At 40.5% G+C, this 26,498-nt stretch overlaps 2 protein-coding genes across 4 annotated transcripts; one reads left to right on the top strand and one right to left on the bottom strand.

The window, feature by feature from the left end:
• Nucleotides 1-7,519: 7,519 nt before the first annotated feature.
• On the bottom strand, nt 7,520-16,121 carry ANKRA2 (ankyrin repeat family A member 2). Of its 3 annotated transcripts, none has more exons than XM_051788207.1 (9): nt 16,012-16,121; nt 14,916-15,304; nt 12,772-12,930; nt 11,325-11,390; nt 9,834-9,931; nt 9,546-9,671; nt 9,086-9,152; nt 8,916-8,996; nt 7,520-7,856 (listed from the first exon to the last, which is right to left on the bottom strand). In XM_051788207.1, the coding sequence occupies exons 2-9, from the start codon at nt 15,202-15,204 to the stop codon at nt 7,801-7,803; spliced, it is 942 nt and encodes a 313-aa protein (XP_051644167.1). In that variant the 5' UTR covers nt 15,205-15,304; nt 16,012-16,121; the 3' UTR covers nt 7,520-7,800. The 3 variants fall into 3 exon arrangements, with proteins under 3 accessions (XP_051644167.1, XP_051644169.1, XP_051644168.1); XM_051788209.1 differs by lacking the exon at nt 16,012-16,121 and adding an exon at nt 15,963-15,984; XM_051788208.1 differs by lacking the exon at nt 16,012-16,121 and adding an exon at nt 15,804-15,934.
• A 77-nt stretch (nt 16,122-16,198) lies between these two features.
• UTP15 (UTP15 small subunit processome component) lies at nt 16,199-24,631 on the top strand. Its single transcript, XM_051788193.1, has 12 exons — nt 16,199-16,339; nt 16,681-16,773; nt 16,858-17,042; nt 18,195-18,373; nt 19,127-19,252; nt 19,896-20,031; nt 21,131-21,215; nt 22,229-22,378; nt 22,561-22,662; nt 22,859-22,992; nt 23,457-23,515; nt 24,005-24,631. The coding sequence occupies exons 1-12, from the start codon at nt 16,250-16,252 to the stop codon at nt 24,226-24,228; spliced, it is 1,563 nt and encodes a 520-aa protein (XP_051644153.1). The 5' UTR covers nt 16,199-16,249; the 3' UTR covers nt 24,229-24,631.
• Nucleotides 24,632-26,498: the final 1,867 nt, after the last annotated feature.

Here is a 26,498-nt window from a genome sequence, read left to right on the forward strand (position 1 = left end):
TGGCAAGTTGACTACATCACGCTCCCCAAAACCCGCCAAGGCAAGCACTACGTACTGACCATGGTAGAAGGAAGCACTGGATGGTTGGAGACATACCCCGTGCCTCATGCCACTGCCCGGAATACCATCCTGGGCCTTGAAAAACAAGTCCTGTGGCGACACGGCACCCCGGAGAGAATTGAGTCTGATAATGGGACCCATTTCAAGAATGGCCTCGTAGACACCTGGGCCAAAGAGCACGGCATTGAGTGGGTGTATCATATCCCCTACCATGCACCAGCTGCTGGAAAAGTTGAGCGGTGCAACGGACTGCTGAAAACCACCCTGAAGGCACTGTGTGGGGAGACTCTCAAACACTGGGAGCTGCATTTAGCAAAGGCCACCTGGTTGGTCAACACCCGAGGTTCCATCAATCGAGCTGGCCCTGCCCAATCAGAACTTTTGCATACTGTAGATGGAGATAAAGTCCCCGTGGTACATATGAGAGGAATGTTAGGGAAGACTGTTTGGATTAGTCCCACCTCAAGCAAAGGCAAACCCATCCGAGGGATTGTTTTTGCTCAGGGACCTGGTTCCACCTGGTGGGTAATGCAAAAAGATGGGGAGACACGTTGTGTACCACAAGGGGACCTAATTTTGAGTGAGAATGGTCTGTAATGTTTCATTGTATATATATATATATAGATAGATGTATATAGTTTTAAAGGGATATAGTTTTTAAAGGGGGTTAATTTGGGCATGACATGGATGGCATAGAATAAGGGGTGGATAATGTCCTAGTTAGGACAACTGAGATCAGTTCATCATGGTGGGTGTAACCCAAAACTGTATTCTATAGCCTTCCATGTCATTTCCCAGAAACTAGACTATTGTTGTCAATAGACTATTCGCACCCTCTGCCCATAGAGCCTGACTCCTCAGGCTATAAACTAGGTGTTAAGAGGCCTGTGAGATAGGAGGATGTTTCTGTCCTCACACCCTTTGTGAAACTCCCCACCCTGAGGGGAGTACCAAGCATTCCTGCCTGAACTGGAGGATATATAATCTTGGAGTTTTGGAACATTTTTCAACCCACTCGTGGGATCCAGAGGACGGCTGCATCTCATCGCTCTCAACCAGACTTAGACCACCACTGGACTGCGACCACCAGTTCTGGCCAGACTGCAGCAGCTCTCCCACCAGCAGGTTCTTCCCCTCTCCCTTTACTTTGGACTCAAACAGGGCCCAAGGAACACCACTTTGTTCAGGCCCCAGGGTACTGGGTTATACATTTGGGTTTTTTGTGGGTTGAGACCAATTGTTTGTTTGTATTATTGTACTTACTGTATTATTTTAATAAATTGTTATTCTGACTTATAATCTCTCCTTTGAGTTGGGTTCATTCCCCCTGCTGGTTAACTTTTAAACCAGCACAATGCTACATAAGAATACAGGTGTCAAAGCCTAGGAGACACATAATACTCAATGCAGCAAGGATTTCACCAACACCTGCAAGGCCAGTTACATTTTCTAGCTTCATCTCCCTTAAGGTTCATTCCATTTCAGATTTCATCTTCATGAAAGAAATGGATCTCTGGACTGGCTCTCACACAACCTTTCAGAGGTTAATTCTGACCTGATGTAAACTTTCTATGCACCACAGATATATCAGTACAGAGTCAGAGAGAAATTTAGCCAGAAATTCAGGTTTAATCCATGTAGGTTTGGGGTTTTTTCCCCACATTTTCCCCTATTATATATTCAATCACTCTGTTATTTCAAAGTTAACATTTTTAATTCATTATTTCTCTGGCCCTGACTCAGAGAACCTGGCTGGATTGTTCTCCAGCCTTCCAGTATCTTTGGTCAGGATCACAGTGCATGTACTTTAAATGGTACTAATTTCTTTTGGGTATGGAATGCTTTTCAAATACAAAAACAAGCAAGGCAGAGACACTATAATAGGAATATAGTAACTTGGGTTCAGTTATCTATTGTGAACTCTAAGTGAGAGCAAACTGGAGATTGGGCTCACCACCCATGGACTGGGGAAGAACGCAGGGATTCGGGGTGTATGGTTGTCAGTAGATTCCAGACCTCTAGTGGACACAATGGAGAAATGCTCATGGAAAAGTGAATACTGCATAGGGAAACCCTATGTACTGTTGGGCAAAAGCTGCCAAAAAGTATCTTTCAAAGGCTTATCTATTATTTGTGCAAAACTGCACAAATATCATGTCCCATCATTCACTGTAACTTTAAGTGCAGGGGTTCCAGAAAATCTGTTAACATTACCTGATTTTTTCAATTAATTTCAAAATCCTAATTGCTGTTTTAACTAAACAGCTATAGTGAGACATTCCTGAAACTGGAGGACAAGAAGCTGGAGGATGGCCTTGCAGAAAGAGATCTGAGGTTTTGGGCTGGGGGCAAGTTGAATATGAGTCAGCAGTGCCCTGGCAGCCAGGAGGGCTGGGGATTGTCCAGGGAGGGGATTGTCCCGCTCTGCTCTGCACTGGGGTGGCCTCACCTTAAATACCGTGTGCAGTTTGGGCAGCACAAAATAAGAAAGATATTGAGCTCTTAGAGAGTGTCCAAAGGAGGGCAACAAAGATGGTGAAGGGCCTTGAGGGGAAGCTGTATGAGGAGCAGCTGAGGGCACTTGGTCTGTTCAGCCTGGAGGAGACTGAGGTGACCTTATGGCAGCCTACAGCTTCCTCGTGAGGGGAAGCAGAGGGGCAGGCACTGGTCTCTCTGGTCACCAGTCATAGGACATAAGGACATGGAATGAAAGTGCATCAGTGAAAGTTTAGACTGGACATTTGGGAAAGGCTCTTTGCTGAGAGGGTGGCTGATCACTGGAACAGGCTCCCTAGGAAAGTAGTCTCCAAGCCTGTCAAGTTCAGGGAGCATCTGGATGATGCTTAGTCATATGGTTTAATTTGAAGTAGTCATAGAATATCTCAAGTTGGAAGGGACCCATAAGGATCATCCTATAAGGAGCAGCGAGTGTAACTCAGTGATCCTTATGGGTCCCTTAATCATATTGTATAATCCAAAGGACTACACTGTGGGTGAAGAAGGCTGGAATGCAGTAGACTGTGGCTTCTCTTCCTACACAGCTGATGCCTCCTTTCAGTCACTGCATGAAAGATATTTAGGAGCTAAGAATTTCTGTAATTGCAATTAGGCTTTCTTATACCAAGGAAATTTCTACCTAAGATGCCAGGTGTTGTCACTTTGCTGCCTTGGCCTCCAGCTCATACTGAAGTGTTGCATGTTGGGCACAGCGACACTGAGTGGAGGTGTGACTTTGTTCAGGCCATGATAGTTCACTGTCAGTCTCCACTCTCCACTGGACTTACGCACTGGCCATATAAGACTGACTATTAAAGGGTGAGCGAGCCTTGCTGACCACCCCCTGGCTCTCCAGTTCACAAATCATTTCATGGATGGGGGTCACAGAGCCCTGGTTGGTGCAGTATTGCTGATGGGGCACTGATATGGTAGTGATTGGTACCTGTTGTTCTTCCACCCTCAGCAGTCCCACAGCAGAAGGGTCCTCTGAGAGACCAGGCAAGGTATTCAGCTGTCTAATTGTCTCCACAGTAGCTATCTCAAAAGCCCAAGAATGCCCTTTTGGGTCCTTGAAGTACCCTCTCCTGAAGTAATCTTTGCCAAAGATGCATGGGGCCTCTGGACCAGTCACAATGGGGTGTTCTTGCCATTCACTCCCAGTCAAGCTCACTTGAGCTTCCAGTACAGTCAGCTGTTGGGATCCCCCTGTCACCCCAGAAATAAAGATAGGTTCTGCCCCTGCATATCTTGATGGCATCAAGCATCTTGATGGCATTGTGTGCCAGTGTCAACTAAAGCCTTATACCCTTGTGGGTCTGATGTGCCAGGCCACTGGAGCCCCACGGTCCAATAGATCCAACTGTCCCTTTCCAGTACCTGGCTGGAGGCATGGCCTCTCTAGTTCTGGTTTATAGTACTTATTGCTCACTTCTTGTAAATAGGAACTGGATGTTCTTTCAAGAGGACCGGAAATAACATCAGCCCTTCTATTCTGTCAGAGGACTTGCCCACTGGAAACTGGAGCAGCATTTATCCTTGAAGAATTTCCTGCCATAGTTGTTCTTCCTCTCAATTCATGTACCCATCTGCTAGGACAGAGGTGAGTTTTCCATCCCACTTCCTCGTGTCCTGTCCTTGGTCATGAAGATAAAAACACAGGTTACCTCGTGGTGTGTACCCACTCTCTCAAATGGGGGGTGCTTGTTCCCAGTAGCAGAAACTCTGGTCCATACCGGTGGGGCATGGGACATTTCCTCTCATTTGTGCAAGTCTTTCAAATCTGTCCAGTCTTGGACAGTCTTTCCACAGCCAAGGTACAGATTGGTAGGGAGCAAAAAAGACGATCTTCATACTGCTGGAGTCAGGTAGTCACTGGAGCACTGTTTTTCTCCTTCTTTCACTGATATTGTGAAAGATGGAAATGTTAATGGTTAATGACTCAAAACAATCAGCCATTTGTGGAGGTGGCAGGGTGTTTTGCTGGGCCTGGGTTTGCAGCTCCCTGCCGAAGGGGAGAGGAGAGTTTTGGGTGTGTAGCAGTGAAACCTCTGATGCAGAGGGCATGGGCAGCAGAGGATAATGATGACAAATCAACCTTTGTTTAGCAAGAAACAGCGTTTTAAGTCAGATAAGGGAAGAGGCTGATCCTTCAAGGTGGGATGGTGCTTTTCATCATGCCAGTGTCCTCCCTTCTACAATTGGCTCAGTTGTAAAACTCTCCCTCAGGGGAGATATTGGGGCATTCATATATGGGCCTGAAGGTATTCATCCCTTCTGATGGGGCATAATTGGCTCAAATACACTGACATGAGAAGCAGCTGTCATGTCTTAGAAGATGTCATAAACCATCAAAGACCCCTAAAGCACCCCCAGACTCATTTCTGGATCTTTCCGCCACAGGACCGCACATGATCTACACTGCTGAATCAGAGTGTAAAGCTCCACCCCTGGGGGAGTTACTAGGGCATTCCCAAGTAAACCTAAAGGTATATTAACCCGCTGAACTCTGTGTTTTGTGGGCTTTCTCCCATCCATGATGGATCAAGACTGCAACCATCACTTTGACCAACGGACACTGAAATAGCAACAATCAAGTCTTGTCACTGGATCCACGGATGGTGATATCTTTCTGCTCTTATCCTTCCTTTCTTTTCCTTATATTTTCTTAAGTGATATTTTTATGCTTTTATATTATTATATTACTTTAGATAATAATAACTAAAAGGGCTACATACCTGCTCTCCATTGCAACCAGACTGTTCTAAAATAAACCCTACATACATATATATATACCTACATATTTATAAACACTGGTCATTCAGTGTCTTTTCACTCTAATCTGCCCAAAGGGATCTATTAACTTGAATTATCCTTGTCCTCAGGGGTGGGTTGTAACAGACATGAATGCAAATAAATTGTTGTACGACAATGGTGTGCTCCATACAAACTTCCACCACATGGATTGTGTACACCTCTGCTCATTATTTGAATCTCTGTAGCTTACCACCAGCACAGCTGATTCTCTAAGGACTGGATACCTTGTACTGGATACCTTTCTTCATAGTCTTCCACCTGCTTGGGTGCACTATTAGACCATCCTTGAGAAAATAACCTTCCCTTCTGCTTGACAGGAGTTGCCTCCAGAGGCTGAGAGATTCCTCTTCCCAATCCTCTTTTAATTCCCACATCCCACGACAGGGATCCCAGTTTCCTGGCTACCATCTAGTGTCATATCGTGGGCTGGGATATCCCAGCATTGGAGCAGCCAGGTCACCAGGGGCTCACCCAACTGGTGACTGAAATATTTTTGCATACCTTACAGCTCACCCAGGGATAGGGATTGGACAGAAATCTCTAGCCCTGGCTCTTCCTCCTGTCATGAGGGCCCTGCTTCCTCTTCATCCCTCACCTTGTGAACTGATTTGGTCTTGGATTTCTTCTGTGTAGGTGGGACTGCTACCGGCACTAGTTGTTCCTGTGGTTCAGCTGCAGTTTGAGTGGCTACAGTGCCTATTGTTCTGCTTTTCCTCCTCCTCCCCCTGAGGATGCCATCTAGTGACCATCAGTGTCTGATAAATAGTATCCAGGGCCCAGCACATTGCATAACTTTGTGCCTCTTTCAAGTTGCCACAACATTTTTCCTTCACATATTCTACCACTTTATCAGGGTCCTGTAATTGGTCAGGGGTGAACTTCCAAACCATTAGAGCAGAGTAATCCTCCAAAAGTTGGCCATTTTATCCCCATGTCACTCATGACTCATTGCAGATCTCTGAATGACCTTCCTAGAAATCTCTACCTTGATTCTAAACATGATGTGGACTGCACTGAGGAGACCTGGCAGACTTAGCAACAAAACCATGCTTTCCTCAATATCCAGAGGCAATTCACAATTCTCAAAAGCTGTTGTAACAGGCTTGAAGTAGAAAAAGGGGGTGAAAAGCTGGGGAAAATCATCCTTCCCTGTTCCACCCACAGACTGGGTACAATTAGTAATGGGCTCCCACAGGCAGCACCAAAGGTAAGGATAGGAGAGCAGCACTGGATACATATCCCAAATGACCCTCACTGCCCTTGATGTTATCGTGCCATAAACTGATATCCCACAGTACATTAACAAAGCAATCCTGATCCCTCTTCCTACTCTAAAAAATATCATCATGAGGGGCACAAATGAGAATATATACAGGGTTAGGTACCCCAGCCACATGAACAGACTAAGGAATGTTGTGACCAGTGTCTCCGCACCCAATACAACAAATGCTTAAATCAATTTTATTTCCAACCTGCTCTGGCCAGACCTGTTGTTATCTCAACCCTTTGTGCCCCACACTGGGTGCCAAATAAGGCTGTCCTGGTTTAGGAAGGGTACTCCCCAATGCAGTGCTCCTGATGAGACCCTCCAAACCATGCTGCCACTCGCTCACTCCCCCACCCTCTCTCCCCTCCCTCCAAGGCCAGATGGAAAGGGGAATTGGAGGCACAAAAGGTAAAGATCACAGGTTGAGAAAAAAAGCAATTTACTAGAAACAGCAATGAGATACGAAAACGAACAGTAACAGCAACAATATTAATAACAAAAGTATACAAAAAAAGTATACATGCAAAAATGCTCACCATGGAGCTTGACCCGACTCCACCGCAGCCACACCACCGCAAGTGAAAGGAACCCCTTCTCTCTGAAAGAGACTCCCCTGCGCCCCTGGCAATGATGAAGGGTCCCAGCCATGCCCCCTCCTGCCTACTGGAAAAATTAAACCTGTCCTGGCCAGAGCCAGGACAAATATGAACTGAGAATATCACAAACTATCACACTAGTTAGTATTAATAACAATAAAGACATCTATCTTCTGTGGTGATATACCTCAATACCTAAACACATTTCTTCATGTGAATATGTATCAGTGATGTCATGAAGTAGGACACTTGGCACAGTGTCACCCATTGCATTCAGTGTAAACATTTAGATGGTCAAAACTGGATTTATTTACAAAGATTTTCATGCATGGCAACTGACTTTTTCTTCTAAAATTATATAAAATATATTAAAGAAAAGGATGACATTGCATATTTGCATGAATAACAATGAAAGAAGAGGAAGAATACTAAATAGCTTAACTAAAATCAGCAAACAGTTGAACTGAGGTAAAGTTACAAAACAACCAACCTTTGTCACCGATTACAGGGCTAAAAAGCAGTTCAAATCTCCAAGCCAAGAACTGACACCTGAAGAAGAGCCAACCCTTATTCCTTGATATTTTGAAGTAGCCTTAATAAATGAGACTCAATAACCTGTTGAACTAAAGCAGAGAAAAAAGATGAGGTTAATCAGTGTTCATTTTTTTTTCATTTTTTAGGGTTGTACTGTTTTTTCTGCCAGATGCCTGCTTGTCCTGTATAATGATTTATTAAAAGCCAGACAGGAATAATTTACTCTGTGAAGAGGGTTTGCATCCCTTCAGAAAATAAAAGCCTTATATTACGCAAAAACAATACATCCAGGAAGGCAGATGATGGGTTTTGGGGGTCCTCATCTGTTCTGTGGTTTGAATAGGTTGATAGCATATGGAAAGCAAATTTTTAGCCTACAAATGGAAAGTAGGGAAAAAAATTATTAGGAATGTCTTCTGTGGAACATTCTGAGATTGAGCTTTTGAAGCAGTCCTACATCTAGACATCTGTGAAGTTACTGCCTCATTCGTAAGCACAGGGCTCTGCTTGGAGAAGCAGCACATCCAGTGCTGGGAGAATTTTTTGGTTCAGTTCATTTCTGTGATGGCAGACATTTCACAGCTTTCAAAATGAAGGCAGCATGAGGAAAAACACCAATGAAGAGTCACTTGTTTGCTTCTGTTTTCCATAACCAAGTGAGGTAGTATATTCACTACTGATCCTATTACTATGTGCCTCCAAGACAAACTAGAGATAAAGCTGGTCTGACAGGGGAAGAAGGTTTTGCAAACTACATCATTACATGCCAGTCAATCAGAGTGAGGGGTTCAGGACAGCTGCAGGCCTCTTACAATTGTCCAGTGCAACACACTGCTTGTACAGGGATGGGGGAGCAGCTTGGCTCCCCTTGTCTAAATCATGGCTGCATCAGCCCTAAACACTGATATTTGTGCCCACTGATGCAGATCCAGGTCAGTGCCATTTTCTTACTAGGTACCTGGCTTTCTGAAAAACGGATGGAAGCCCCTACCCATTTTGGCCTGATTCATTTAGGTGTACTAAGACTTGTAGGACAGGTAACATGTTGAATGCTGCAAAACCTCTACCAGGCCATTACAGCAGCTACATATACAAGGAGCTGTAAAAACTAAAATTTTTTTAGAAGAGTTTACATTTGCAATACTCACCACTCCGATAGCCCAAGGCTACAGCCAAATCCATGGAATTATAGCCAGCATCTGTTTCGATAGTTGGATCAGCACCATTTTCTATGTAAAATAGGAACAGACTTGTATTTCTGACAATGACAACTGATAGTACATTATTACTGGTAATTCTGTTTGGACAGTCTGCTTACCAAGGAGAATTTTTACACATTTCACATGGTTCCCATGTACTGCATATAGTAAGGGTGTGCCTCCATTCTGCAAAAGCAGAGAAATGCCTTAAGACACTTAGTGATTAAACAGTCCGTGATTTTAATTCCCTAACACACCAATATGCTTCTATGTATCAGTAAGAGACTTCATAGATTTTATGAAAATGAGGTTGTTTTGGATCTTCACAACTTCCATCTTTTTTTGTCTATTTTTTAAACTTTAAGCTCACACTTCTACAAGGAGCCAGCATTAATCTCATTCTCTTTCTCCCAAGAGGTCAGACCTAGTAGAACCAACTTCTCTTATCCTATGCAAGTTTTGAAACTCTCAAATATTTCAGAAAAAGTAGAACAATTTTTAAATCCAAGCCAGTGCTATGTCCTGCTTCAGTTTTCTGACCAAAGCACCCTCTGACATAAATTTAAGCTAGAGTCTTACCCAGTCATACTCATTGACATCAACTCCACAGTCGAGCAGCATTTTGACAATATCTGTGTACCCTTTACTGCAGGCCAGTGAGAGGGCACTTTCTCGCCCCTTCCCCAGGATCTGAGGATCTGCACCCTGAAATAAAAGTATCAATTTAAAAACAAGAAGCAAATTTGAGGTTTTACATAGAACTTAAATTTAAACCATTTAACTCTATAGCAGCATTGACAAATTTAAAAAGGCAAAATGAACTAATGGGTAAATAAATTTAAAATGTAGTGTGGTTTTTTTCCTTACATTCTGGAGGAGAAATTCCACTACTGCTATCTGCCCATGAGCTGCAGCCCACATCAGAGGGGTAAATCCTTCTTCATCCTTATGATTGATTAAATTTTCTGTTTAAAGAAAAATATATAACTTAGTAATCCCTTTCACTAATGCACTGTGTGAGCTGGTGAAATGTGTTGATGTATCCATGGTGAATACCATATATTCACCAGGTACCAGGTGTGGCCTAAAAGTCATTCTCATCTCAACTTTAAAAACAAATTTCTCTCCCATTGGTGGTGGAAATATCTTTGTCCAAGAAAAAAAAACCACATCCAACTGACCGCAGTAAAATTTAAACTTTTAGTTTAATAGTTTAAAATTTGAGTTTTTAAACTTTATAAACTCTGTTTTTATTTAGAAATGTTACAAGTTCTTTGTAATCTGGGCTGTATCTTTGGAAAGAAGAGAAAGGATAATTAAAAAATAAAAAGGTACATTCTGTATTATACTGTAGGCAGTGTTTTTTTTCAATACAGTGAGCCACACAATCTTGTAAAGAATGCGCCTATACAGCAATATAGATAGAACAACTTCATTCCCCTCAAAGTTCATGTAATCAATAAGGTGGTCTTTGAAAACAATTAAGGTCTACATTTAGTGCAGCTAGGAAAAAAAAAAAAAGCTTTTTTTAACAATTGGCTGACTGAAATAGTTCAGCTGGATTTTTTAAAAATTACCTATACTTTAAAAATCTCATGCTTATAGTAACAAAATAAGCATTTTTAATAATTACCAACACTCCAGAATTGATCTGCTTTTCATATACATGGCTCATTACAAAGTATATAGACTTAGTGACTCATTATCTCCTTTCCAGTAAACACGTCAACGAGGATGCACTGAAAGTATGGCTAATTACTATCAGTACAACAAGAATATACTATTAACTAAACAGTACTAAATTCAATATGTTATCTGGAGTTGAAATTTTGTATATGTGTTGTGGACAACAAATGCCACACTGAAGACTACCACACAACTCAGAATGTACAGTACTATGACAGTGCAAGTGTGAGCCATGGCTTAAATTAGCAGCACACAGGTCTTTATGCTGATTGATTAAACAGAATTGGAAAACCATCATTAGAAGAAATGTGTTTTAAATTACAATGAAAATCTAAAAATAAAGTAAAATTAATTCCTCTAATAGAACTAAGATTCCTTTCTCATTTCCATGGATTACCTATATAGCTTGAGAGGAGTGAGAGGAAAGGATTTACCTACTACTCCTATTAATTCTAATGTTTTAATTTAAATGCAAATCATAGCACTGAGTGAATAACAGACTGATGTGAAACCACAGTCCACATCTGCAAAGCACAGATATGTCAAATATCCTTCAATTCGTACCATAACTGAGGACTTATTTTTTTAATATAGCTTTAAAGAAGGGTCAAATACAACAGCATATAAATGGCCCAAAGGAAAAAGAAGGCACTTAATCTCCCTCTGTCTTACCTTGTTCAATACGTGTGGCCAGATATAACATTTCTCCCTGAGCAGCCAGCTGATGGACTGATAAAGCTGCAGAAAAGGAAGCAAAAGCATGTGTTACACACACCAGTTTTCATTCTACTCTAACTGAAGCTGAGTATAACATATCTGTTGGCTCGAGCACTACTGAACTTGGATTTGAGAGGGTAGATAGGTTTCTCTGAACTGAAATCACTCTCTTAAAAACTGAAGTTTTCAAAGAGTTCTATAGGTTTAGGTAATTTTTTAATCATTGTAGAAGTCATACTTGAAAACAAAGATACATACTTCCCACACTGACTTTTTACAAAGCAACATGATCTCTTCTCTACTGCTTGGTCAGCAAACCAAGATCATATTAAGACCATTTATCAAATGAAAATAAATGTATTTTGATAAATTAAGGATGTGTAATTTAAAAATTACACCTAAGACACTGCATATCATCAGGAGAGCTCTCCTGCTATTCAACAGACAAAACCTCTAGTGTGACTCTCACTCACTACAATGTGGAATAGATCAGACGTTACAAAACTGTATGCAACCTGATATACAAAGGGGAAGGAAAATATTGTGGGATTTTTTTTAATTCCTTAATATAAGGTACCATGTCTTAAAAGCAGAATAATTCTTAAGAGATTATGAAGAAAAAAATCTCCAATCCCACAGCAAGCTGCATGGGTTCATGGTTTTCCTAACTGCAACTTGGAGCAGGCCTGAAAGATTCTCAAGAGGGAATATGTAATAAATTATCCACACTATATAATAATGAAATCAGCTAACGTTACATCAGTTGTAAATGTTGACTGCCCTCAATCGCTACATGAAAATTTCAGATAGACATCATATTTTATTCAGAGGCCTACACTGCAGCTCCAGCTTAATTCTTCCCATGCAAGTGGCTTTTTGAAAAAAAAAGGCCTATCATTTATAAAGGAAATAATTTACAGATAAAGTAAATTACAGCAAATTAATTTATAAAGAAAATGCTTGAAAATTCAGAACCCCCCCCCATAAATAATACTACTTTCTTGATTTTCAAGATCCATGACAATCACGATATTTGCAGTATTCTGTAGCACTTACCAATCATCTAATTTTAATAAATTTTACAAGACGCACAAATTCGGAAAACGTGTATGAGGCACATTAACTTACAGCTTAGAAAAAAATTAGAAAAATCTTTACCTATATTATTTAAATCAATAATTAGATTCTTTCCGGAAAGTAAGCTTCAGTCATTAATTCAATACAAAAGGTGGATGATTATTTTGTGGTTGAAACCATGTGATATTAGACAAGACTAATTTAAGTGTTTTCTTCCTGTGTTGAAGTTCATTGCAACACCAAAGAAAAAACTGGAAAAATCTGTCAAGCATTCAACATACAGTTCACAAAATAATTATTAATAGTAAGGCAGAAGGATACTTACAGTTTACAAGCAGAGGTGTTGTAGAGACTTCGTTTCCCCTGTGTTTGTTAGTTAGGGTAGTTGATTGTTTTATTGGTGAGAAATGCTTAGTAGTTGACGGAGTATAAACATGTCTTACTTGGATACCAGGGGAAGGAGAAGTGTGGCTGTTGCATTCGGCTACATTGAACAAAAAAAACCAGACAGGATTTCAGTACTAATAAAAGCATTAAAAGCAAACCATAGGTTCTAAGTCAAACTAGAAAGCACCAGTATCACAAGACCTTTAAAATCCATCTTAAGAAAGCTTTTGACATGTGCTTTTTCCACTGTGTATTGTGAAAGTTGAATAAAAGGCTGCATTCATTTCTAGCATAAAACAATGCTGCTACCACACACATTCAGTATGGTATAACGTCACCCAAAGACAAGTTGATCTCTAAACGAGATAAGCCTTTGTCTAGATTTTTCAACACGCCTGCATTGGATTTATCTGTAGGAGGGCTCCACTCAACCTGTCATATCCTTATGCAGACTCCAACACAATGACATGATGCACCTCTGGTCAGACATGCAGTCTGGTAACTGCTTAGATCATGCCTCTGCCTGCTCCTAACCAGTCCACTGCCTGGGTGGAGATGACCTTCACTAACTTTCTTTACCAGGGCTTTTCCCACTCCTGGGTAATATTTTGACAGCATTATGAATGCCTTATGAATACTTATCCAGCAGGAAAAGAGATGTTCCACACTAACATATAAAATGCAACGGCATTTTATGTTCACATGTTCACATAAGTTCACCACTTAGAATTCAGGAAGTCATTCAGTGCTAATGTGTTCCTTCATACTAACTTACCTTGCTTTCTCTTGGAAGCTAATGGCATTTTACTACAGAGTATATTTATATGTTGCCTTGGCTTCTAATTCTCAAAAGCTGCTTTTGGTTTTGAGAAGTAGCTGAGAAGCCAAGAAATTTTTAAGAAGCTAACTGATTAAATATTGGAAAGACATTGAAGGATTAAACTCCGTATAGATTTGACACCAGTGTGAAGAAGTAATTAATGCCTGGAAGCTAATTAACACACACACTGAATTAACACCATAGAGAACTTTGTGATCATAAACCCATGCACAAATTCTGGGAAAGAACCAACTAAAAGGAGTAGAGCTTCACAGGATAAAAATTAAATTACATTTTGTTTGCCAATCAAATAGCTACAGCTGACTTCACTGAATTAAGTGATTTTGACCTGTGGTCCCTGGATCTGCAGGACTACTTCTAAGACAGTAACCTGCTTATTGCTGACAGATCTACATTTGCCGCTCAGACCTGCGGGTCTGCTGGTGAGCACTTAGGGCCTCCAAATCAAAAAAGTCTGAAAACTACAATGGTTGAACTGCAGCCCAACAATACCAATCAGTGAAACCATCAAAATTCACAATAGGCCTGTGTTTGCATTTGTTTCAGGAAATGGGTGACATTCAACCTCATGAGAAGACACACCATTAACAGTCTGAGACATGACAGCAAGTGCCAGAAACCCCAGTTGTTAAGAGGAAGTAAATGAAAGACTTAATTTTGTTCTGTATCAATATCCCCAGCTGTGAAAAAGCATGGATCAGTTCTGATGAAACTGCCCAGCAATGGCTGGATTATCTGCAGGCATTCAGAATTGGAGCAGCTTTTGCTTTCAAGTAGCGTGAAGCTGAACTGACAAGCCCATTTCTACAATCACAGGCCTTGTACAGCCACACTGATTAAACAAGCAACCACAAGACCTACATTATTTTTTCCTCATACTAGTGAAAAGATAAAACATGCTGCTAAAAGCTACTGAAATTAAAGTGACTGCACAGTGCTTTCAGTAGTGTTTTGTGAAGATCCATACTGTTGTAGGACATGCTACACAAATGTTCCCATGATCAGCATCAGCTCTTGTTAACTTGGGCTTTTTGTGCCACTGCTTTTTCAATTTAAAAGAAAAATTGAAATGTGATTTAAAAAATAATCTTGGTGGAAATTAATTTTACATTAATAATTCATTAATCATATAATAAAAAGGGGAATACCACATATAAGGTAGTGGATTTTTTTTAAAGAAAATATAATAGTTTAACAAGATGACACAGTCCACAGATAACAATTTGTACCATAAATTCAACCTTTAAATAAGACAGATGCAACTTCAAGGTCAGAGTTGACTTGGTCTTGAATATTTTTACTGTCCTCCTCATTCAGAGATTTCACAAATCGTGAGCAGACATTCATATCAAATCTATTGGGCAAAATGAATTTCATCCCCATGGTGACACTCTGAGCTGGGCCTTCCTCTGTGCTGGAGTCTAGCTGATGCTCCACTTTAATGTCTGGCATGGGTGGCAGGCTGTAGCTCGTGGTACATTCTTCCACAATTAACTGGGCCCCAACATCTAAGTTTGTTGACGATGCCATGGCTTCAATCACATAAAAGCTTCATGCAAAATGCTTCTTCACAGTTTCCAGCTAAGTCCAATTCTGTCCGGCCAAGTCCAGTTTTTTGAACAAGCTGCAACTGAACAAACGTAACACAGGTTAAGAACGTTCTGGTGAAACAATGCATAAAAATACACCAAATTTGGCTTCATTTCATTTTATGGCATTTAGTTTTGGCAGTCAAAACATAGGTGAAATATCAATCTTGTTGCTATCACAAGCTAGTGACTGAATTCTCCACTGACATTTTATCACGTGGATGTTTAAACCAAATTCCATAATTAAGCCAGTAGAAGTTTCATCTAAGTGATGCTTCAGAATATTTGTCTGGTTGCAACAAAAACCCCCTCACCACAACCAATCTGGTTTATACCAAGCCACGAACAAGCTCATAAACATAAAGATGATTTTATTTCCTAAAAACATCAGACTTGAATGAAAAGCTAAATGATTTTAAGCCCCTTTGTGTCTTTTTGCAACCTGCGTAAAATAAACGGCTTCTACTACACACACAGGAAAAACCCCAAATCCCTTCCACACCGACGGCAGACACCCCGGGATAGCAGGGGCTTGCTCACAGGACCGCGGGAAACCTCCGATCGGGCCGGGATCCGCCGCAGCCGCGGGCACGCCTGGAGCCCTCCCTGCTCCCTGGAGGGGGGCGAAGCACCCGCCACCCAGAAACCGCTCCAGCCGGGCAGCCCCACAGGTGCCGGTACCTCCAGCACCGCTCCCACCCTCCCGCTACCCCCCATCCCCTCTCCCGCCGGCCCGTCCCGGCCTCACCCGGGCCGCGCTCCCTCGGCCGCCGCGGGGGGGAAGTGACGCGCGATGACGCGCAGCCTGTGCGCCGCGCTGCCTCTCCTCGCGGCCGGCCCGGTGCCGCCATAGCGCGCCCGCGGCGTGTCCCGGTCCCATCGCGCTTCCCGAGCCTCTCCCAGACAGCCCCCGCCTGACCCGGAGGGGTCAGGGGAGACGTGGCGGCAGCCTTCGCCGTGCCCGGAGGCCCCGCGCCCGGAGCGCCATGGCCGCGTACAAGCCGGTGGTGGTGCAGGCGTGCCCCAAGCTCGGCGAGAAGATCACGCAGGACACGCTGTACTGGCGAGGGTACAAGGTAGGAGGCGGCCCAACAGCCTTAGTTACTACCCTGGAAATTTTTTTTACCGTTTTCGTGCAACTAATCGAATTATTTTGTAAAGACGCGTGAGTTAGGTTTTTTTTGTTTTTCATGAAAACACGTAATGAATGGGTCAGTTGTTATGAGTGTATTGGAGAAAACCTACGAGAGCCGGAGTAGAGACTGGCAGAAGTGAAATTCGGTATCGTTGTAATTAAGAAGTGATTTGGTTCTAAAGGAGTTTTGAACTCTCTGTAGGAAGTAGTTTTTATTTTACTGTTTTCCTATTTGATGGTGTGGTAATGTTTTTTTCATGATCTTTACTACTGTTGTTTTAGACACCCGTTCAGATAAAGGAATTCGGTGCAGTAAGTAAAATTGACTTCTCCCCCGTCCCACCATACAACTATGCTGTCACAGCCTCCTCGAGGGTAAGTGGCTTTTCTGAGGTTTTTATGATGCTGTTCTTGTGTTGATATGATGCAAGAAAATTTAATGCCTTGTTGTTTTTCCAGATCCACATTTATGGCCGTTACTCCCAGGAGCCCATCAAAACATTCTCTCGCTTCAGAGATGCCGCATATAGTGCCACGTACAGGGACGATGGGCAGCTGCTTGTTGCAGGCAGTGAGGACAGCAGCATCCGCCTCTTCGACGTCAGCGGGAGAGCACCACTGAGGCAGTTCGATGGGCACACTAAGTAAGACAGTACTGGCTTTTCCCTCCATAACTTTCCTGTCCCACTGCCTCACCAGCATATAGTATTTATGTGCCTGCTTTGCATGTTGCTGAAAGTCTGAGTAATACTGTTACATGTTGCTTGCAACTGTCTCATGCAGATCTTAACTGAAAAGTAGATTTTACAGTTAAATTCTAACTTGGAGGGAGGTTTTTTTTTAAAATGCTAAATATGCATAGAGTATAGAGAAGAGTAAATACATTTTCTGATTCCAGTAGGTGTCTGTTAATATGTTGTGTAGATGCAGTTTTGCGACTACCTGGCACTGATAAGTATCTTATATTTGATGCTGGCAGGAAAACAGTTCTAAAAAGTGTCTAAACAAAAACAATGAAGAAATATGCCAGGAAGAGAAGGGATCCCTTAAAAAAACAAAACAAAACAAAACATAAAAAGTTCATTATGGTGGGGTGGGTAAGGAGTTAGAAGTTCTGTGTATCAGTGAGGAGAAGACAATGCTTGAACAGGTTACTGTGCTGTGGAAGACCAATGTGTATTTCGTCTATGTGGAACAACAACCCCCCTTTCAGTGGAAATCACCCAGGTTGATGTTGTGACTGTTTCTGTTTGAGGTCTGTGTTTGTAGATCAGGTGTTACGTTCTAATGACGAGGTTAACTGTAGTAAGATCTGTGTATCTGTGTTTTCCGTAAAAGTCATTCTCTGTTGGGATGTTATGTGACAATAAAGATTTAAATAGCAATTTTAAAGGATGGGAAGATTGTCCAAACCAGTTGTACTGAAATTTACTATAATAAATTTTTCTTAAAATTCACTATTGTAAACGTTTTCTGAAGGACAGTGCTAGCGCACAGACCTGTAAGTAACAAGTGCAGAATTTAGAGCTTTTGAATGAGCTTTCAAGGAGACCTGTAAAACATTTAAAGCATACCATATCAGTGCTTAGGTAAGCATCTGTCAGCATGACCCTTTTCTGCCTGGAAATACAAAACCTAAAATATTTTAACCTCTAAAGTACGGCTTTGTAACTTCTGATATAAAAAACCACCTTGCACTTCTAAGTTAACATACTTTATTAAACTCTTCATACAGACTAACTCTTCTTGAAACACACTGTATTTTGACTTTGGGTATTGTGGACTTTGTTTTCTAGACCGGTTCATCTAGTGGGTTTCCTGTCCGATAAATACAGGATATTTTCTGGTGGTGATGATTATTCAACAAATTTGTGGGATATTCCAAGTGCCACAGAAATTGTCTCATATAGTGAGCATACTGACTACGTGAGATGCGGCTGTGCAAGTAAAGTGAATGCGGATGTCTTTATAACAGGTTCAATTTTATTCTCTATCTATGCTTCTTTTGGATTGAAGAAATATGCAGAAAGAAAATTTTTCATTGTTTATTATATTTTCATAGTGGAGGGTTAGTCTTCCTACGCAATGCCTACTTTGTTGTTTCCTTTTTTTGCTTGGTTTTTAAGCTTGACACTGACGTTTTGGGGAAATTCAACATGAACTGAGTTTTAACATCTTTTGTTTTAGCCTATTAGGGTTAACAGAACTGTTCTAACTAGCTTTTGAAAGTTAAGAAAATACTGTGAATGTATCCTTTGGCTGGGGTTGACTGAGGTATTTTATCAGGTTTCCAGAGCAGGACAGTAGTTCTGGCTCCAGAATGAAAGGTCACGTGAAGAGTTCTTTGAAACCATTCCTTTTGGTTTTCTTGGCAGTAGCTTTCTATTAATCTGTGGTAAGCTGCTGTGAAAAAACCCTAATATTCCTTACATCCGGAGGCACAAGAGTCTAGGTTTCATCAGGTTGCCTAGTATTTATTGTTGTAAATACACTTCATTAATGGAAGTGAAATAAAACTAAAGCAAATTACTTTTAAGGGCTGAGATGAAGCTAGGGCTAGAATTAGAAAGTTTATGTTGCCTGAAGGCTATAAAATAACCAAGGTAAACCACATAGAGTTTTTAAGTACTATTAACCAGGAGCTCCTTTAGATTGTAGAACATGGCTGTTTTAGTTCCTGAAATAATTGAAATTATGAAATTGAAGCCGTTTATGGTGGTGTTTCTAGGTTCCTATGATCACACTGTGAAACTATTTGATGCACGAACAAAAAGTAGTGTCATGACAATAGAACATGGCCATCCTGTGGAGAGCGTGCTTCTGTTCCCTTCTGGTGGACTTCTAGTATCTGCAGGTAATTCAATAAAATGAAATAAATCAAATATCTTTTCTGTGGTCGTAATTTGAGAAATACTACAGCTACTTATTTTTTGTGTGGTGCTTTTATTTCGTAATGAAGTGGTAAGTGATGTAACAGCTAGATTTCTCAAATATCTTCTTTAGGAATCTGTGTTTATTTGGAGGGTGTGAGTAGGGGTCTTTTCTTTTTGTCTCTGTTTTGATATTCTTGTCGTAGGCCCACCCAAAAAAAGACATTTTTAATGACAAAATACAGACTTTAATTAGCCCAGTGCTGAAGTGAAGGAATAAACATACATAAGAAGTTTTGAAAAGATGGGACTGTGTCTTTCTCTTAATGTTGACGAGGTTTTTTAGTCTCTTCTTGCCACTGCATCATAAGTCCTGTGACCCAGTGGTTTACAGATTTTTGTTGTTTTGGTAGGGAGTATGTTGAATCATTCAGCTCCATTTAGAATGGCCTAAAAAGGAGGAGGCTTGTAGTGTGTCTTGTCCCAGGAGATAGTCATAATGGAAGGGATGGTGAGTAGGTACAGAAAATTGTGACATGAAGGAGGTACTGTATTATTCTGTGAGAACTTCAGAGAAGCGTAAACATGTACATATGTAAGACTGTTTTATGTGCTTCCTTTTCACAGGAGGTCGATATGTCAAAGTTTGGGATGTACTAAAAGGTGGACAGTTACTAGTTTCACTTAAGAATCACCACAAAACTGTAACTTGTTTATGCCTGAACAGCTCTGGACAAAGGTTATTGTCAGGATCCCTGGACAGGTTAGTACATTTTGTGGCTTTTTGAGATTTAAATTCTTTAGAAATTTTATTCCTTTGAAAGGAAAGGATTTGTGAATCTGTCCATGTTTTTTGGGATTTACTTGAGAACAGGTTTTGGGGCCAAGGTATGTAACTAATGTCCCTGCTTATTACAGGGGGGTTGGTCTAGATGACATTTGAAAGGTTTCTTCCACCTTGAACTGTGCTATGATTCTATGATATCCCTTAACCTTTTCTTCTTACTAACCTGAATGTCAGTAAGGATTGCATGTACCATATGGGAATGCACATGGACAACTTCTGAATAAGTGTTTTGTTTTTTTTTAATTTCTGAACTGACCTTTGCAGTCTCTGTAAAATAACTATTCTTTAATACAGTTTAAATAGCTGAAGGTGTATTAGTATTCACTTTTAAAAAGCCTGAGTTTTCTGTCTCATGCTGTTGCTTTTTGTACCTGAGATGACAGGTGAAAGATGACCTCCTTGCTTTTTTGTTTGTTTGGTTTAAGTTGGTGAATACTGATACTTGGTCTGTTGTCTCCAAAACATTAGAAATATGAAGTGGTCTGAAATGACAGTGGTCTGTTTCCCTCCTCCCTCGTGTATTTCCTAGGTTACCTCAGGCTTTATGATTACATAACACTACAGTTCATCCTTGTAAGATAATGTTTTGTTTTCCCATTTTTTAAATATTTGATACTTTCAATGAAATCATTAAGGAGGAACTGGATACAATATCTGTGGATTTACTTCCAGAAATTGCTAATAGATCTTACATTTAAAATTTAAGAACAAATTTGAAGTGATGCTGTTTCCTAATAAGCATTTCTGAAGTCAGATAGTCACTACATCTGCTTTCAGTTTCTTCTCTTGTCCTTACCCCATTTTCATCTTTTCTGGGGTAAGAGCAATCCCATCTTGACTTGTGGATATCTTTTAATAGTAATAATTAAGAAGCTCAGTGGTAGTCTGGGGAATGCATCGTATCAATACTCAGTTTTCTTAAATGATCTATAGAAGTTGAGAGGGATGAAATTCCTGTGAAGTGACTATGATAAGGCACTACTAACAATAGTTCTATCATTACTCTTCTGTATAGGCATGTGAAGATTTACAGTACTACATCCTACAAAGTAGTCCACAGCTTTAATTATGCAACATCCATCCTCAGTCTTGCATTATCGGTAAGTGCAGTAGACATCTTCCTAGATAAGGTAATTACTGATACCTTTTAAGTCACTAAAGTAATTAATTTTGCTTTCGTGGCTATTGGAAGTGTTTCAGAAGAGTGCTGTTGGATGCAAAGTGGGATGACTGATTATATTCCTCCTGAGTAATAAATACATGAGAAATTAGCTCAGCAGAGTGTGATTTCTGTGCAAGTCAAAGAATTTCTCTTACATAAGCCTGCTCAGTCTCTCTTTGAGCTTCGGCAAACTTGAAACTTTGCCTAGATTCCTTGATGAGGAGTTCCACATTTCTCATACTTGTTGTGTGAAGAATTGCTTCTTATTGTTCCACTTGAACCTTCATTATCTTCAGTTGATGCCTTTAAATGAGACATTGGCCTGCTGATCTCCATCATACCTGCCATAATTCTATAGCCTTTTATTATATCATAGTGTGGTTTGGCTTGAATGGTATCTTAAAAAATCATCTAGTTCCAGCCCCCCCTGCCAGGGGCAAGGACACCTTCCAGTAGACTAGGTTGCTCAAAGCACCATCCAACCTGGCTTTGAACACTTAAAGGCACAGAGCATCCACAGCTTCTTTGCGTGAAATTTATACCTACTTTGTTATGTAAGTGACCAGTGTTTTGAACAACTTTCAGATGTTTCTCAAAATTCTACTGTTCCATGATAGCTTTGCTTTCTCCTAGGTGGTGGTCATGCCTGTTGTATGGCATGTAATAGCCTAAGGCAGTTGTATACCATTGAAAAAAACCAAAACCTCATACTTGCAGAAGGATGTTAATGCATAATTGAGCTCGATTCACTAGTTAGTCTGTAATACTGCTTATGAACATAGCCTTGAAGCTGTCCCTGTTTTGAACAAAGTATTTGATCACGGGACCTCGAAGAGGTGTCTGTCACACTGTTATTTGAGCCTTATCACAAAGCATAAAAATTTAAAAATCTCCATGATAGAGCAGCAAATAAAATACTTGGGTCCTAACTCTGTGATTTCTTTGTTCTAGCCTGAAGATGAAACTATAGTTGTAGGCATGACCAATGGGGTGCTAAATGTTAAACACAGGAAACCTGAAGAAAGGAATGAGAAGTCACAAAAGAAGAGACAACCAGCATATAGAACCTATGTGAAAGGAAGAACTTACATGCCAAAACAGGTATGAGGTGGTAAGAAAATATGTACTGAAGCCCTTGTCAAAAATTGTTTTTTTGGAATGTGCTGGGTTGGAGAAAGGGAAGGGAGGAAATATATAAAGACATACAAGCTTGTTCATGGTAATACGTCTAATCTATTATGTGTACGTATTTGTCTAATTCTGAACTCTTCTTTGAATCCTAGGAAGATTTCTGTGTCAGTAAACCTGTAAAACGTGTTTTGAGGAAATATGACAAGCTGCTGAAGAGCTTTGAGTCTTCCAAGGCTCTTGATGCAGTCCTGGAGGTAAGGCATTGGTTTTTCTCATCAGAGTTGTGTGATATCACCTGATGTGAATTTTTCCTATATGTCAAACTAATTTTATCTTAGTGTGTAACTAGAAAGGAACCAAACTTGGGTTCCATTTTGGTTTTGCTGATATCAACCCTGTGTTGTGTGTAAAGATACTGCTTTGGTACTAAACTCTTCTATATATGTCCAGCCACCCATCATGCTTCATACTCCTGAAGTTACGGTTGCAGTTATGCAGGAACTACATCGCAGAGGAACATTGAGGAGTGCACTTGCAGGCCGAGATGAGAAGCAAGTTAATCTCCTCCTTACCTTCGTGGCAAGGTATTATTTTAACCTGAGTTCTCTCTAACTATTTTGACACTTTTATTTTCTAATAACTTGTCACAGAGTTTCAACAGATCACAGGTGGAACATTGTTGCTCTCACAAACCTTTTGCATTCTGATCGCAAGCTGGGATAGGTCTGAAACAGTTTACCGATTAGCACAGAACAGTTTTGCTGATAGTATGAGATATTCTACTTCTTTGACAGACATTCAACCCTTGATCTGTTATGTCCTCATGTACCTTAGACTTTTACCAGTCCTCCAACCCCCACTGTCTTCCCAAAAGGAGAAGGGTGAATACCACATATAGGGGTTTTTTTTGACCTGCATCTGTGACTGCTGTTCTGTGCTGTGTCTTCATGGAGAAGTTGTCTGTATGCCTGTGTGAAAAAGCTGCTTGTTGGTGGTAGAAGTGCAGTGGATAAAAGCAGTAAAACTAGAATGTCTTCCAATTTTGCAGGCGTGTGATTGAGCCACGATTTACTCCTGTGCTGGTCACTGTTGCAGATATGATCACTGGTAAGGACAACACAAAAAAGATTCTCGAAGTTATATAGCTCGCTTGGAAATAAGGTTGAAAGTGCTACATTTTAAAGAAAACAAACTTTTATGGGTTTGTTTATAAGTATGAAGTCTTATAAATGATCCAAAAAGAGTCACTGCCAGATAACTCTAACCGCAGTCAGTATGTGATTTGCACTGGCTGCAGGAAGCTCCTTGTGGTCTCTAAGTACCTTTAATACTTCATGTTTCTATGCTTACATAGTACAAGTAACTTCTTCTGTGAGGTAAAAATAGTATTAGAGGTCATAAAAACATGTTTTTATTAGTTTGACGTACTGTTCCATTGAGTACATATGACTACTGTTTACGGAACACCATTAAAGTTGTTTTATTTGTCCACAGGGTTGGACTTCTGCCAGATTCCTTAAAAGCATGTCTAACTAGCTACTATAATTTTCACCTTTTTATAAATATGTGGATTTTTAAGTGATTTTTTTTTTACAGATATTTATCAACCTGTGGTTGGGCAGTCAGCGATTGTTGATAAACAGTTCTTGAAACTTCAGGAAGCTATAGGAAAAGAGATTGACTATCAAGAGGAACTACTAGAAGTTTTGGGAATGATGGATACGCTGTTTGCTACTTTTACTGAAAAAAGAGATACATATCTAGAAGAGAACAAAAGTAATAGTCTTGCAGAGACCATGGAAACAAATAGGAATGACTGACAGCCATCACAGCAAATTGTCACAAAAATATTGTGGACTTGGAATATATGATCTGTTCTCCTTGTAACTTTTAATAGTGACTGTCAAAATAAGCCTTTCTAGGTTGGAGATCTGTCTTCCAAACTATGTTGCTGAATAGGCTTGATTGCTGAAGACAGAGAAAGAAGGAAGTTTTCAAGATTTTCCTTGCAAAATTTTTTGAACAATTGAATTTTAAAGTTTTATTCCAGAGTTATGTAACTTTTTAAAGTGTGTGTTTGGCATCCAGTACTATAATGATTTGATTTTATTTACTAGAAAATAATTGAGGTTTGTCTAATTTTAATGTGTCATTGCCCTTATTTAAGGTTAGTATCCTGTCTCACATCCTTGGAAACAGGAATAAAACAGCATATGCATTTGATACATTGTGTTTTCTCTCCCTGCTTCATCTTCATTTCAGACTTCCATGAATTCATCAGAAATCGCTAAATGACTCAAGAAGAGAAGTACATGCATATGTATATTGAAAAATATGAATTATATAGAAAGTAGATAATACTTCTAAAGGGAAATTAATTCAAATTAAATTATTGTAATAAGGAAAATACACAGCAGTGAGAAAATATTCAGTTAAATGTCAGAACTCAATTTTTGTGTAATTCTATCACTTTCTGTCTACATTGTTATCAGTATGTGTTTGAATGCTAGGGTATGGTTTATTTTAACTTCAGGCAGTGCTGTATCACTATGTACACATTGGAAACAGAGGTGTGCTAAAGGCTATTGAGTACATTTAGGATGACACTAGGCTCTTCCTAGAGCCGCTTTATTCTGTGAACCAGTATTGCTTGGAGTTGAAGGCACACATTTGTCTTGGCAGCGTAGTGTTCCATGGCTTGAAAACTACTAAGCTTGACATAAAACGTATTCTCAGTTCTTACTGACAATATTCATGTCTAAGATATGTATCTATTGTAGTGTCTCAAAGTTTGATGTGTGGCTAGCAGAAGCATAGGAAGAAGTTGGATTAAAATAGTGATTAGTTTGATCTAAGTTGGAGAGAGAGAGATTTGATGGATGGACTGTTCAGTGGATGAGAATTTGGTTAGATGGTTGCATCCAGAGAGTACTGGTCAATGGCTCAATGCTCAGATAGAGATGAATGATAGATAAGTGGTGTCATTCAGGGGTCTCTACTGGGACCAGTATTGTGCAATGCCTTCATCAATTACATTGACAATGGATTGAATGCACCTTCAGTGGGTTTGCAGATGACACAAAGCTGAGTCGTGCAGTTGGCAGACCTGAAGGATGGGATACCATCTGGACAGACTTGAGAAGTGGGCCCTTGTGAATCTCATGAAGTTCAACAAGTCCAAGTGCAAGGTCTTACATCTGTGTCAGGGCAATCTGAAGCACAAGCTGGGAGCTTTGAGTCAAAAGACTTGGAGGTGTTGGTGGATGAGAAGCTCAATGTGACTGGAGCTTGTAGCCTGAGGTGTTGGATGTGCTTGCCTTCAGCCCCTGGCCTGGGTCGCCACTCTGCACATTGTTAACAAAGCAGACTGCTGATTGAGCCATAGCCACCAATAGTCCAGTGTCTTACAGTGCCTGGGCAGTCACTATATATATGGTCAAATGTTTGAGTCAGTAATCATTAGCAGTTTGGTCTCTTTAAAGAAGGAAAAACACCAAAAAGAAAAAAAAAAGGACACATTTGGGGAAAAGAGAAAAGAAAAGGTGGATACCAGAATCTGTGTAACCCAAGACAGGTGCTCAGTGCAGGAAGGATATGGACCTATTGGAATGAGTCCAGAGGAGGACCATGAAGATGATCAGAGGGCTGTGGCACCTCTTCTAGGAGGACAGGCTGAGAGACTTGGAGGGTAGAACATTGGGGTTGCTCAGCCTGGAGAAGAGAAGGCTCCAGGGAGACCTCATGGCCTTTCAATACTTAAAAGGACAATTACAACCTTTTAGCAGGGCCTGTTGTGACAGGACAAAGGGTAATTTTTATAGTCTTAAAGAAGGGTAGATACAGACTAGACATAAAGAAGATTTTTACAATGAGAGTGGTGAAACATTGGAACAGGTTACCCAGAGAACTGGTAGTTGCTCCATCCCTGTAAACATTCAAGTAGTTGCAAGGGGATTGGACTAGATGACCTTTAGAGGTCTCTCCCAACCCGAACTGTTCAATGATTCTCAGATCTTAGAGTAATTTGATGTGTTGTGATGTTTACCATTCAGGATATTCTTCCAAGTGAGTTTGCCAAGGTAGACATGAA

The sequence above is a fragment of the Manacus candei genome, unplaced genomic scaffold, assembly GCF_025592945.1.
Source record: "Manacus candei isolate 608988 ecotype Guabito, Panama unplaced genomic scaffold, ASM2559294v1 h1tg000024l, whole genome shotgun sequence".
In the NCBI taxonomy this organism is placed as follows: domain Eukaryota; kingdom Metazoa; phylum Chordata; class Aves; order Passeriformes; family Pipridae; genus Manacus; species Manacus candei.